Genomic DNA, 15,611 nt, shown 5'->3' with positions numbered 1-15,611 from the left:
ACAAATTACATTGGTACACTAAAAATAATTCGCTTGGCCCAGCCAATGTGGCTTAGTGGTTGAGCATCGACCTATGAACCAGGAGATACTGGTTCGATTCCCAGTCAGGGCACATGCCCCTTGTGGGCTCAATGCCCACAGAAGGTAGCCTATCAGTGATGTTTCTCTGTCATCGATGTTTCTATCTCTATGCCTCTCCCTTCTCTCTCTCTCTAAAAATCAATAAAAATATATTTAATAAATAAAAATATGACTGGTCATTCCCTGGCTGGGTGGCTCAGTTGGTTGGAGCGTCATCCCATAAACCAAAAAGGTTCTGGGTTCGATTCCTAGTCAGAGCACATACCTAAGCCATAGGTTCCATCCCCAGTCGGGGTGCATATGGGAAGCAACCAATCAGTTTCTCTCTGACACTGATGTTTCTCTCCCTTCCTAAAAATAAAAAAAAAATAACATTCTCGGGTGAGGATTAAAATATATTTATATACTAGAGGCCCAGTGCATGGATTTGTGCACTGGCCTGCACCCTCTCGCAATCCAGGACTCCTCAGGGCATGTCAGACTGCCAGGTTTTGGCAAATCCCCACGGGAGGTTGGCTGGTCAGGGGGAAGGGACCACAGGAGGTTGGCCGGCTGGCCGCAGGAGGTGGGCTGTGGGAACGCACTAACCACCAGGGGGCAGCTCCTGCATTGAGCATCTGCCCCATGCTGGTCAGTGCGCATCATAGCGACTGGTCGACCGGTCGTTTGGTCATTTGGTCTCTTAGGCTTTTACATATATAGATATTATAAGTCACAAGGAAACATAGCACAAACCAAAATAAAGGGATGCTAAATAGCATGCTTACACACTTCAAAATGATCAGTTATGAAAGTCCACAAAAGACTGATGTATACATACTCTACATTAAAGAGGGCTAATGAAACATGACAACCACATGAAAAATTGTCTGGTCAAAATTTTCTTTCATTGTAAAGAATATTATTGGGAAAATTTGGAAAATCTAAATAACATCTGTAAATTACACAACAATTGTATCAGTGTTAATTTCCTGACTTTGATAATTATGCTGTGATTTTCTAAGGAAATACACATTGAAGCACAAATGGATAAAGGTGTATCTTATATGAAACATTCTTAAAATTTTCAAAAAAGTCTTAAAATTCAGTCAAAAATAAATGTTAAAAATGCAGGGTGGGGCAAAAGTAGGTTTACAGTTCTTCATATGAAAAATAATACAGTAATCCTAATATATAAAAACACAGGGCCCATAACGACCGACTGGAGGTCAAACACTGGAAGTCAGTCCTGCAGTCAGTGCTAGGTTGCCATGGCGACCCAGCACTGACTCCCGAGGGGGCTGCAGATCAGGCCCAGAGAGAGGCCCACAGAGAGAGAGGCAGGGTCTGATCCGCAGCCTCCGTGGCAGCTGTTGATCAGCCCTTGCCTCTCTCTTTCTCTCCAGGCTTCACCAGCAGCCCCGCCTCTGTTTCTCTCCGGGCCTCCACAGGGGGGCTGTTGATCAGGCCCATTTCTCTGATCTGGCAGTTGGGGGCAAGATCAGGCCGGCAGGGAAGGGCAGTTAGGGGCAATCAGGCAGGCAGAGAGGTTAGGGGCAATCAGGCATGCAGGTGAGCAGTTAGGAGCAAGCGGTCCCAGATTGCAAGAGGGATGTCCGACTGCCGGTTTTTGGGCCTAAACCGGCAGTCGGACATCCCCCAAGGGGTCCCCAATTGGAGAGGGTGCAGGCTGGGCTGAGAGAACCACCCCCCCCACACACACAAATTTTGTGCACTGGGCCACTAGTTAATAAGTAATAATACAAGAATAAACTCTGTGTTTCACATACTCACAACTATATATCTACTTTTGTCCCACCCTATACATATAGCAGATAAAAGATAAGTTGAAGGCACTTATCCAAAACCATTACGATATACAAATAAAACACCTTGAAAAATAGACCTTTAATTACAAATGCTACAAAGCAGTAAAATCATTCAATAAATGTGTTAAAACAATCCATAATAACAACTATTTATATTACTGTCTCTCCTCCACCATACCAATTCTCCAAAAATTAAGAGCATAAAATATAGACAAAAAGTTATTTATTGCTAGAAGAAAAAATTCTTAGTTTTTTAAGAAAACACAGTTGTAAGGAGTTTGAGAAGGTAAAATCTTGTTAACTGTCCAAATGTGAAAAATTTCCACCTGAAAGGCTGACTCTTAAGAACAAATATGAAAGGCACTGGCGGAGTGCTCAGTTGGTTAGAGCATCGTCCCAATAAGCAAAGGTTTCAAATTCAAACTCCAAACCTGGTTACTGGACTCTTGTAATTATTATCACCCAAACTAAGCAGATCTCAACAAACTCATACAAGGGTACATATAAGAAACAACCAATAAATGCATAAATAAGTGGAACACCAAATCAATGTTTCTCTCTCTCTTCTCCCTTCTTCTCTCTCTCTCAAATCATTTTTTTTTTAATATGAAAAAGCAAAAGTTAGTTACTAACCAGCCAACCCTTCAAATAGTGTTTTCTTCTCACCTAGTTTGATTTCAGTCTGTAAAATTCACACCATTGGTCATAAATTAAAACTCCCTCTTTGCCACAAATATAATGTAAAACTTCATATAAGCCATACAAGCTCCTTCCCTAAACAAAAAATGGATATGACTGTTGCAGATATTGGCTGCCAACCCAATAACCAGTCTTTTTTTTTTTCCATAACATGGGCCAGATTTTCTTACTGTCTGAGGTACACTAATTTCTCATTGATTAAAATATAAGGTTTATCTTAATGATAATGATAAACTGGTATGAAAAGATAGGATGTTTTTAAATGTATAAGATTAGAAATATTTTGATAAATATTGTAATCTAGTATGGTTCCTGGAATAGAGAGAAAATAAATCCTAGAAACATAAAATTAGATAAATCATGATCAATTCCAATTATACAAAACAATTATACCTATTTTTGAAGGAAATAATGTCTCATCATCCAACTGGTCCTGAACCCAAGTCATCAAGTAATCAATATACTTTGGTGCAGAGCACTTAATGGGCTTCTTTATGTTTGTTCCATCTGCCCAATGATACTCATATCTGTATTAGAAAGATAAAAAGCACACAGAATATTAGTATATACCCATAAACAGTTTGTATATTTTTATATGATACATATATGTGCATTATGAATTAATACAGGACATGTTTTAAACAATATGTTCCTCCAAATAAAGATTTTTGCATTTAGCTTTCATTTATTCATTTATTTATTTATTACTGATTTTAGAGAGAGAAGGGGGAGAGAGAGAAGTATCGATTTGTAGTTCCACTTATTTATGCACTCATTGGTTGATTCTTTTATGTGCCCTGACCAGGGATCGAACCTGCAACCTTGGCATATAGGGACAACACCTAACCAGGGCCACATTTGGCATTTCAATTTAATGATTTCAAATGGTTACTGTACTCTTTTGCATTTATTATGACACAAACTAAGCAGATTTCAGTAAACTCATTTTTTTGTGTTTCAATGCTTTCCTCCCATGTTTTAATTTGATTATACAACTTTCTTTCATATATAGAATTTAAATTTTAGAATCATACATTGTCATAGAAAACCTAGCTTACTTCCTTCCCACTTCTATGATGATCATCCTTAACGTTTTTATGGCTATTTTCTTCAAAAATATTTCTCCTTATGCAGTGCAATTCTTTACAACTTGGGGTTTTTAACTTAAGGTTAAGGATAGAAGAAGGAAAAGCCGGAGAAGGGAAGAAGGGAGGAAGGGAGGGAGGGAGAGAGGGAAGGAAGGAGAGAGGAAGGGAAGGAGGGAGATCATTTTTCATTTCTGTAGTATCTTTATAGAGATCCTTTGGCTCTTTTTTTTTTAATATATTGATTTCAGAGAGGAAGGGAGAGAGCCATAGAAATATCAATGATGAGAATCATTGGTCAGGAGCCTCCTGCTCGCCCCCTACTGGGGATTGAGCGGCAACCCAGGCATGTGCCCTTGACCAGAATTGAAGCCAGGATCTTTTAGTCCACAAGCCAACACTCTATCCACTGAGCAAAACCAGCTAGGGCACCTCTTACTTTTAAATAATTAGGTACATTGTTCCTATACCAGCTATGTAGATAAGATTTCTGTGGGAAAATGATCAGAGCTGTAATCTAAGTGGCAGTAATTCTCCCTAATTCACAGGAATGGGATATTGGTGTAATATCAGAAAACCTCCCAATAAAATGCTAATCAATTACAAAGGGGAAGAAAATGACTAATTTGAGGTGAAAAAACCTTGCAGACACTAACATGATAAGGTAATTAGGATAATTAGGCCTTTTAAGAGATTACAGTCAGGCCTGCTATATTCACTCTTTTATGCACAAAGACTAATACAGGGAAAGACTTAGGAACTATTCCAGATTGAAGGCACCTAAAGAGATACCTCAAATAAATGCAATACATATTCATAGACAGGATCCCGGAGCAGAAATGAAAAACTGAGATATTATTGAGATAGCTGGTGAAATGTGAATGGTGTCTATGAACTGGAAGAAGTGGTTTAGAGAATTTATATGCTGGTTGTATAGAAGAGTATTCCTGCTTTTAGAAAATACACAGTTGAATATATAGGCATAAAGGGATTAGCATAATATCTATAATTTAGTCAAAAGATTCAGAAAAAAATTAATGTTAATGACTATACACATAGAGAGGAGTTATGAAGCATGCAAGTTAATAATTGAGGAATCTGGATAAAAAAGATATGGGAGTGCTCTGTGATGTTCTAGAAACTTTTCTATACATTTGAAATTATTTGAAGTTTCAAAGTCTGAAATAGTTTGAAAATAAGTTATTTTTCAAAAAAATTATCACAGGAAATATTCAAAGCATATTATTTTGAACATGTTTGACCATGACAAAACTGTCAATTTTTTTTAAAGGACTTGCTTCTGAGAAACATCTAAACACATTTAGAGTCAATTTGAGGAAGAAAGCAGACCACTCTAGGTAATACTTTGTTCAATATATGAATTTGGTCAATAGATAAATTATTACTATGCAGTAATAAAATTGAATCTCTTGGGTAGCTAGTGATCTGACACTGTAATTTAAAAGTTAGCAAAAATATTCTGAGCAATGAAAACAGCACAACAAGTGATTAGCAATCTAAGGTTACTACTACTACTACTATTTCTATACACTAGTAAGTTTGGACAGCTTGTTTTGTTTTGATATTTATGCTTTGTTTATAATTGGGGGGAGAGAACATATTTTATAAAAAGTCAGCACTAAAAATAAAACCTCTCTATATACAGTTTATAAATATCAATTCATATTCTTATTAGAAAACTAGGGGCCCGGTGCACGAATTCGTGCATGGGTGGGGTCCTTCTGCTTGGCTGGTGATCAGGGCCAATCGGGACCAGCCAACCAGTGGGAGGGACCACTGGAGGCTGGCTGGCCGCAGGAGGTTGGGTGTGGGAGCACACTGACCACCAGGGTGCAGCTCCTGCATTGAGCATCTGCCCCCTGGTGGTCAGTGTGCGTCATAGCGACTGGTCGACCAAGCGTTCTGGTCATTCAGTTGTAACAGTTGCTTAGGCTTTTATATATATAGATAACACAATGTAGCAATTAAGAGTACAGTCACACTAGAGTCAAAGAGTCCTGGATGACAGAGACCTGGTTCTGTTTTTGGATAACAGGACCCTTGCACATGTTACTTAACTTTTCTCAGACTCAATTTATTTTCCTGTAAAATGAGGATAACAATAGTTTTCTTACTTTATTGGTTTGCTGTATAAAGGCCTTACATTTAGGTATTACTGAATAAATGGTAGCTGGCATTGTTATTGTCAGCTATATTCATAATAAAATCCAGTTTCAAAAAGTTATCAAAGCAACATTTATTGACTGGTAACTAGATGACAGGCACTGACTATTCTTGATCAAAAGAGATTTAAAAGAAGAACCAATCTGACAGGTTAAATAAGACATGTATGAATAATCTATACATATAAAAGACTAAGTGACTGACCGTACATCTGTCTGACTGCCGACCAACTGACCGACAGGTACATATGACACGCACTGGCAATTTAAAAGTAAAAGTTGACTCGCACATACGGGATACATATAAAGCTCCCATCGAATTTTAATAGTATTACTCCTTCGGGAATGCCATGTCATAAATTAAAATTGAAAGTAGATGCAATCATCATGCTACTGAGAAATCTTAATAGTAAATGGGGTCTTTGCAACCTAACATAATCAAAGCTGAAGTATTAACAGGATCTGTGGAAGGAGCAGATTGTTATGATTCCAAGAACTGATTTTTCCCCATCTGGCCTCCCATTTATATTAATTTGAAGATAGTTTCCCATGATGCCAGCATTTGCAATGACTATTAATAAATCACAAGGACAAACTGTAGACAGAGTAGGAATATTCCTACCTGAACCCGTTTTCAGACATAGTCAGTTACATGTTGCTTTCTCTTGAGTTTGAAGAGCATGTGACATTAAAGTTGTAAATACTTCATCACAAGGAAAATTAGTCAAGCACTCTGAAAGTGTTTTTACTCTTAATGTGATATACAGGGAAATATTAGAAGATGTTTAATCAATTTATCAGTCCTTATTTTTAACAATGTTTTTATATCATGTTTTTGTTGTTTTTATATCATGTTGTTTTTATATCATGTTGTTATAGCATGTTGTTATTTATTAATCAATTTATATATTATTTTCATATAGATTTTACTAATTTTCTTTCAACTCTGACACTTCTGTAATAGAGAAAGGCAAATAGTGATATTAAAATATTTCTTCTAATTAATTTCCTTTTAATGTGCACGAATCCATGCACTGGGCCACTATATAATCATAATGTAACAAAGAAATAAAATTGTAACGACAAAAAAGTTAAATAGAAAGATCACATTTAGTATGAAGAAATCAGAAGGTTTCATGGAGAAGGAAGTACCTGATGTGGGCCTTGAAGATGGGTAAGATTTTTGGAAATGCAAGCAAAAGATAAGAGGGACATGAGAAGCAAAATATCTAAGATAAGAACGGAATGAACAAGTTTTCAGAGTATAGCTAATCGAGGGAATAGCAAGCAAGGCATTTTCTGTAATCTTGTCTGGATAGACCAGAGGAGATGTGTAAGTTAACAGAAGAAAGGCAGGATGGAGGACAATACAGGAAGGTTCATAAAGTTCTGGCTAAGGAATCTGAACTTACTATATTACTCACTGGTAAGCCAGCAAAGGGGATGCTAAGTACAGAAATTAACTATCTTCTTATCTATGAACTATAAAATAAAGTAAAAATGAGAACTGATCATGAACCACATCTTACTTTGGGCCAGCTGACATCACTGGACAACTTTCCTCTGTACAGAAATCTGTGATTGTTCCATAAAGCATGTTGATCTGATTGAAAAAATCCACAGCTGCAAAGCAAATATCAGTTATAAGTAAAATATTTAATTTTACTAAGCAGAACCTAGATTTATCAGTGTTCTTTCTAAACATATACAGATTTCCTAGCTTTTATTAGTGATTTTTAGCTAAATTCCACTATGGTCAAAAACTGTATTATATCATTTCAATCATTTCAATTTTTTAAATGCACCTATGTGTAATCTGAGGTGGTTAGGCCACATGTCCCTCAGGTCAAGTCTATTAATCAAGTCTATTAAAAATGGCTTACATTTTTCTAATTCCTTCTTGATTTTTTTTTCCCTCCTCATTCTATCCATTAATAAAAGTGTTTAAATCTCCCATTATGGCTGTGGATTTGTCTATTTCTTCTGTTCAGTCAGCAGTTTTATTTTATAGACATAATTAGAGACCTAAATTCAGAAACCATAAATTCTTTGTGAAGTGAACCATTTATCATTTTAAACTCTTCCTCTTTATTGTTTTGTGGTGGGTTTTTTTTGCCTTAAAGTCTACTTTGTCTGATATTAATATGATTATATCAGCTTTCTTTAGATTAGTGTTTAACTTTTTAGTTTCAACCTACTTTTGCCGTACCCACTATTCAAGGATAAATATTACATATGGTGACTTTGAACTAACCCCTGTTCCCTCTTTATTTAGAATCCTAAAATCCCCTTTTTCATCCCATTAATTACCCATGACCAGCACTTTGCTTTTTAAATTTCAGACTTTCTATAGCAAAGAAAAAAACTGACTTCAAAAGAAGTCATAATTGCTTATGAAAGTAGAACATTAATGAGCATTACACAAAATTTAATTGTACAAGTTTTTCTCTTCCCTCTTACCTCATAAAGAGTCAAGATTTACTAAGTAATGACTCTGCAACTTAATTCTTAAGTTGTCCTCCCCAAGAACAGAGGGCAACTTTTAGCTTTGAAATAAGATAAGTCTGAATCCCAACTCCAGGTGAGTTACTTAATCTCCCTGAACCTCAGTTCCCTACCTTTAAAATTGGGTTTATTATGGAGCATCCTATATAATAAAGCAGTAATATGCAAATTGACAATCACACCCTCACACAAGATAGCCACCCCCATGTGGCCACAAGATGGCCAGCAGGGGAGGGCAGTTAGGGGCGACCAGGCCAGCAAGGGAGGGCATTTGGGGGAGGACCAGGCCTGCAGGGCAGGGCAGTTGGGAGCGACCAGGCCCGCAGGGAGGCCAGTAGGGGGCAATCAGGCCTGTAGGGGAGGGCAGTTGTGGGGAACCAGTACTGCAGGGGAGGGCAGTTGGGGGCGGGGCGGAACAGGCGTGCAGGGGAGGGGAGCCAGCAGTCCTGGATTGTGAGAGGGATGTCCCAGATAGGAGAGGGTGCAGGCTGGGCTGAGGGACACCTCACACCCCCACCCACCACCACCACCAGTGCATGAATCTCATGCACCGGGACTCTAGTTAAAAATATATATGGCCAACATTAAATGGGCATTAATAAATATTCATTTCCTTCCACAAATTAATATATGACCTCAGAATTTGGTGCCACATAAATTATTTATAAGCCATCCATCCAGCTTTTTCCAGAACCCTGAACCTTCTGTCTTCTTTAAGCTACCACTCTTTCTAGCAGCAGAATGTTCAAAAGCAGGCTTTGGTTTCTGGCTGTGAGACCAGTTGTTGAATTTGTAAAGATTTCCCATCTTCGACCATTTATCTTCACCTGGCAGGTGAACTGAAGCCAAAAAGCCATTAATATACCAATCTTATCAATAAATTCCCTTCACTCTCTTATGTACCCAAAATGTTTATTTAACCACTGTAAGTGAGTGGAAATATCTAGTCTCAAATCCTCTTTTCTTCATCCATAGTCATTTGGGAAGATTACTATAATTAAGGAAAATTTTAAAACCCAATACTTCAGTCAAATGCTGTATTTTCAAGGCAGAATTTCTGTTCTAAGGGGACACTCTGAAGCTCCAGTTCAAAGTAATTTTTGTCTAGCTATAATTGCAAAATGCCTGTGAAATTTTAAAAGTTCCTGAAGTTCTAGACATTTCAGTAGTACAGACACTGTTCTGGCAATTGAGACAGAGAATACAGGCAGAAATTGATGATCTGTTTTTATACTTACAAGTAAGAATCTCATGTGGTACAGAAGCTCTATGCTGCCTTCCTTAGATTTTTAAAATAAGCGAGTTATCAAGTAAATGATACTCAAGTAAATGATACAAAAAAGGCACAAACAAGTGCAAAAAAAGAATGCACATAATCAATTGGAAATTTATTCTGCATATTATTTTGAAGTGTCACAGAACCATCTTATAGGTAAGATGACCAGTAAAGCGAAAATCACTTTACTTCTTTAGTAACTAAACCCTCTGGGTCCAGGAAGATAACCACATTATAATAAATACTACTTGTATGCAAATGCTGTCACAGTAACATTTTTAGACACCTCAGTAATAAAATCCTTTAGATTTCTAAAAGTTATTAGTGGGTAGCTGCTCAATTTATAAATCCAATGATATATTTCAAATTATAATAACATCACATATTACAAGAAAAATATTGTTTTGTTTTTTCTTAATCAAAGCCTTGACATATAGTGTATATTTTCAATTAAATTTCATTTTATTTGCTAGATTCACATAAATTACTCCAATTATTAAATTCTGATAGTTTCTTCACCAATGCTGAAAAACCCTGAATATTAAAAGTACCGCTTTTATTCCCCAACTTTCTCTGGCTTAATTTCCAAGAATACATTTACTTTTTACTTACATGTTTTTCTTCCTTGGTGCTAAGACTCTCATAAATGTATTTTATTAATTTCACAAATCACTAGTGACTTGTTTTTTAAAAAAATAGCATTAACTTAGATAACTGAGTATGCTACTGAAAGAGGCAATTCAGCAGAGTGCTTAAAGTGCAGACTCTAAAATTCTATAGCTGCATATTAGAGCTCAGGGTCTGCCACTTAACAGCTGCATGACCTAAGCAGATTACTCATCTTTCTGTCTCAGCTTCCTTAGGTCTTAAATTGGAATAATCATAGTACCTACATCATAAGGTTCCAAATATGAATAAAATAATGCATGTAGACAGGATAGCAGAGTGCCAGTCACATAATTAGTGTTTCATAAATATTAATTGCTGTGATTATTTTTTTCCACTAAAGATGGTAAATCTATGCTTTGTATGTCATTATAACAGAAACAAGAATTTTAGGAAACTCTATATTGAGAATAAAATACTGGTAACATAAAGGCTAAAGTGGATTGAGCTATCACTATACTGTGATATTAGGTTGCTAACTAGGTTCCAGAATAGACAGCACCCTAACACTCACCTATAATGAGGCTACTAATCTAATTTAGAGTCTTCTTCGAAATAGAAAGGCTACTTACTGTTCACTGCAACCCACTCATTGAGATCTTCTCCCTCAGGAAGCATGACAGCCATCCGCAGATTGCCACTGCCAAGTGTGGCTTCTGCATGCTTTAAGAGCTCATACTGATGAGAACCTTCTGGTATGTTCTTCTTTGGTTTAAATGTTTTAGAGGAGCGGCTACCACTACAAATACACAAGAAAAAAAGGCACTTCAATATTTAAGGCATGACTTTCAACAGAGTCAACTACACTATATTACTGGACAAAATAACACAGAGGTAATCCTAAATGTCCACAAATAAAGAGCCCTAAATTGTATTGGCTACATTAAATCCTGGCAATATAGTTGCTGTAACCAATGTGTTTGAGACCCAAAACTCCTACAAACCTTCTCTATATTCCCTACTGCAACTTCCTAAGAGAAAAAGAATTTTTAGTTGTAACTATCCAACTCTTCACAATAAACTATTGATTCAAGATTATAGGTTGTAGCCCAGGTAACATGGCACAGTGGATGAGCGTAGCCTCTGAACCCAGAGATCAGGGTTCTTTTTTTCTTTAAAAAAAATTTTTTTTTTCCCAGAAAAGAAGGGAGAGGGAGAGAGAGGCAAAAATATCAATGATGAGAGAGAATCACTGATCAGCTGCTTCCTGCATGCCCTGTACTGGGGATCAAACCGACAACCCGCGCATGTGTCCTTGACCGGAATCAAACCCGGGACCCTTCAGTCCACAGGCCAACACTCTATCCACTGAGCCAAACCAGCCAGGGCAAGATACAATTTTACATGAATAAAACACAAAAATCCTAGAGCAAGAAAGAAAAGCTACATGTTCTAGCCAATTATATATAGGTGGCATCAGCAATCTTAACCCATAATTCTAGGTATGTAGACAAGAAGCTAGACATTAATATAATTGGTTTGCTCAAATTTCGTATGTATTTTTAAATGGATCAAATGAAATTAGTCTTAGAAATGATTTTAAGAATTTTTAAGAAATGGATTCTTCGGTTAATGCTGGCAAGTTCTTATCAAATTGTATTATATCCAGTCATCATCCTTTCTCAATACTCCCCTTCTCTCTTCATATGAAAAGGAACAGAAGGACATCAGCTGGACCTGCACTCAGGAGGGTCAGAGCCTCATCTGTCCCCAATACCATCTACTTATTGAACCACTCTGCTCTGAAGTTTTAGGCTCCCAAATGTTTTCTTGATTGCTGTCCCACCCAAAATTGGTTTCCACAAAGCTAAGTAAATCTACCTCATAAGCGCTTATGCTTGAGTAGAAAGAAAAAAATAAATCTGAGTTCAATTTTGTGAAGGTCAGCTTTGACACTTATCAGCTATGTTATCTCAGGCAAATTACCCAACTTTCCTTGGGCGTATTTTTTCTTTAACAGTGAAAGACTAATAAAAATAACAAAACATCACCACAACCTGTATCATGGAACAACTGTAAAATAAGAAAACAATATGTGAAAAAAAGCTTTTAAAACTGTAAAAGGCTTTGCAAATGTTAATATTTTCATTATCCTTCCTTTTTCTGAACCAGAATGACTCATAATAAAAAGAAATGGTAGTGTAATGTGCAAAAGCTTTCTTTCAATGTCTAGTCCCACCTTCATCTCCTAAGACGGGATGCCGAAAAACAAAACCTTACTGTGGAAACAAATGCTTTTACACATCAAGTTCGAAACAGATTTTTTTTTAAGTTTGCTTTGTTTTTTGTTGCTATATTTGTACCAAGGTTCAATGATCTCAGAATAATTGTAGGGCTAGATTAGAAATCAAGAAAACAATCTATTCCTCATTTTGCTATTTTCTTCTTATGTTACACAGGCTTCAATTTCTTTGTTTTTGAAAGTCTGGAAAATAACTTTTTACAAAAGGGTATAGTTTAGAGATGAGATCATGTTTATAAAATGGTTTTAGTTCCCTGGGGACTTTCATCTCCCTTCTCTGTTTCCCATTTCCATGCACATTCCTAATTCCAAAATGCTTTCAAGTTCCCATTTAATTTTCCTTTTCTGGATCTTCTGCTTTTGTGAGGCAGAATAAACCATTTTAATAGTAACCATTTTAATACTCTATATTTTTTAATATTCTTTTTTAAAACGATATTCGGCTTTTTCTTCAACTGTTACCTGAAACTTCTACCAGTATCCACTCTACCCTAAAAGTACAATACTGCTCCTTTCCTTATTCCTAGGTCCAAACGCCAACTGACAGACCCCTCAAATTCAAAAGCACAAATACCAAACCATGTACACAAAAGACCTCACCAAAGAATATAAGCTATTACAGCAACAATGTATGGCCAAATGCTTATATATCACATTGTATTTTAAGATATTTGATACAAATATTAAAAAACATTTTTTGTAACAGAAAATATGTTGGCCTTCCACTCACCCATCTAAGAAGAAATCAGTGTATCAGAAGAATCTCAGAAGAAATATTGTGTATCCTTCCAGAGTTTATGTCTATACAAGCATAAGAATGCTTGTGCCCGTTTCTGTTTTTACACAATTATTGTATACTAAAAATATTAAATCTTGTTTTTCACTTAATATATCCAGGAGACTGTTTACATTAAGGTAGAAGTAGATATACTTCATTCTTTGTAAGGATTTTAGTATAGATATATATTTTAATCAGTCACTTATTGATAAACATTTAGGTTGTTTCTAGTCATTTGTTACTATAAATGATGCTATAGTAAATATCCTTGTGTATTAGCATACTTAAAGGATAAATTCCTAGAAGTAAAACTGTTATGTAAAAGGGAATGTACATTTTTTTAAAAATACATTTTTACTGATTTCAGAGATGAAGGGAGAGGGGGAGGGAGATAGAAACATCAATGATGAGAATCATCATGCCCCCACACTGGGGATTGAGCCCACAACTTGTCAAGGGCACGTACCACAGTTGTAGGTTCCATCCCTGGCCCCAGTCAGGGTGTGTGCAAGAGGCAACAATAGATGTATCTCTCTCACGTCCATGTTTCTCTTGCTCTCTCTCCCACCCTCACTTCCACTCTCTCGGGGAGATAGAAACATCAATGATGAGAATCATCATGCCCCCACACTGGGGATTGAGCCCACAACTCAAGGTCACGGTTTGATTCCCAGTCACAGAATGTACATTTTTAAATTTTATATAAGGCCCATTCCCCCCCCAAATAAATTGTACCCTTGTACAATCCCATTAATGATGTATGATGAGAGTAGTTATATACTTTTTTTGGTCTTCGAGAACAGCAATTCAATGCTAATTTCTCTTGGACAGCTCCCAAAACAGTGTCATAACTACATGAGAATTTAGAGCTTTTTGATTGGAATGTGAATGATATATTACATATAATGGATGTTGTATTGATAATTCATAACATTAACCTGAAGTATTTTCTTTCCAAATAAACATCCAGAATTCAGATTTCTTTTCCCCAGAATTCTTATTCATAGTTGAAGGCCAATCAATTTCTACAGCAAGACAGGGTGGTTTGACAAGTAAATAACTGAGCCCAAAGGGAAAATTCTGAGTACATATCCCTTATAATTAGCCAGTTTTATCTAACTTTTATAAATTTCAACAGCATCATTTATTTTCTCTTTGAGATACTAACGAATATATTAGGCCCCATAGTGACACCTAGGTTAACGCCCATAAACTGGTTCAAACCACCTCAACACTCACATCCATCATTACCCTTACTTTTAACCCTTTATTTTTAACTAAATATCCTTGGGTGAGGATTTAAAAAAAAAAAAGTCAATCCAAAACATTATATCCTCATGTTTGTTTGCATTTTACTTATTCTCTCTCACTAGATTGTGAGTTACTCAAGAACATAGATCATGTCTTAATCATCCTTGATCTGCAGTACCTACCCTAATAACAGAACCTGGGACAGATACCTAGTAAGTGTTTACTATCTTAAATAATGATATTGAAAGAGGAGAAAACTCTTGTTCTTATTGCAAGGAGTAGTTGTTCTTAATATTAAAGGAAGGAATTGACCCATCATCTTTATTTGGTGCAACAAATCTAAAAGATTCTAACTGTAGCAAGAGAAGTAACAACAGATGAATTGGGGATATTTCCTAACCCTGACACCACAACATTTCATTTTAAATTTTAGATCCTTTACAATCCTGCCCTACTTAAACATTCACTAAAAAAAAAAAAAAAATTAAGGTGAGACATCTCAGTAATTCTAAGCAAGCCTGCTCCTACTCTTCCCTGGGAGGGAAGACAATCAGAAGAGGTAGCTTTTATTTTCTTTTTTTAGAAGTGTTTGTTTTTAATATGGTTTTTTCCCCAACACAGCAGTAAATTATCAACATGAAGCAGATTATTATTGTAGACTAGAGGCCAGATGCATGAAATTCATGCAAAAGTAGACCTTTCTTCCCTCCGGCACCCAGGACTCGGACTTCCCTTCAGCCGCTGGCAGGCATCCGGGACCCAGGCTTCCCTCCGGCCGCCAGCAGGCACCCATGACCCGGGCTTCCCTCACAGCCCATTTCGTCGGGAAGGTTGTCCAGAAGGATATCTGATCTAATTGGCATATTATGCTTTTATACATATAGACTAGAGGCCCGGTGCACAAAAATTTGTGCACTCGGGGGAGGGGGGTCCCTCAGCCCCGCCTGTGCCCTCTCGCAGTCTGGGACCCCTCAGGGGATGACAACCTGCTGGCTTAGGCCTGCTCCCTGGGGGATTGGGCCTCAGATGGCAATAAG

General features: G+C 36.8%; 1 protein-coding gene across 1 annotated transcript in view; it reads right to left on the bottom strand.

Moving 5' to 3' along the window:
* The window catches only part of MOB1B (MOB kinase activator 1B), a 23,823-nt gene extending 9,255 nt beyond the window's left edge, over positions 1 to 14,568 (bottom strand). Inside the window, exons 1-4 of the mRNA XM_015567919.1 lie at positions 14,563 to 14,568; positions 10,876 to 11,068; positions 7,386 to 7,479; positions 2,982 to 3,115 (exon numbers count right to left, since the gene is read on the bottom strand). Of these exons, the coding sequence (XP_015423405.1) occupies positions 2,982 to 3,115; positions 7,386 to 7,479; positions 10,876 to 11,068; positions 14,563 to 14,568 (427 nt within the window). The remainder of the gene's footprint in view (positions 1 to 2,981; positions 3,116 to 7,385; positions 7,480 to 10,875; positions 11,069 to 14,562) is intronic.
* Positions 14,569 to 15,611: the final 1,043 nt, after the last annotated feature.

This window comes from Myotis davidii, unplaced genomic scaffold (genome assembly GCF_000327345.1).
Source record: "Myotis davidii unplaced genomic scaffold, ASM32734v1 scaffold284, whole genome shotgun sequence".
Classification (NCBI taxonomy): Eukaryota; Metazoa; Chordata; class Mammalia; order Chiroptera; family Vespertilionidae; genus Myotis; species Myotis davidii.
The sequence above is the reverse complement of the archived record's forward strand: the minus strand, read 5'-3'. Positions and strand labels throughout refer to the sequence as shown.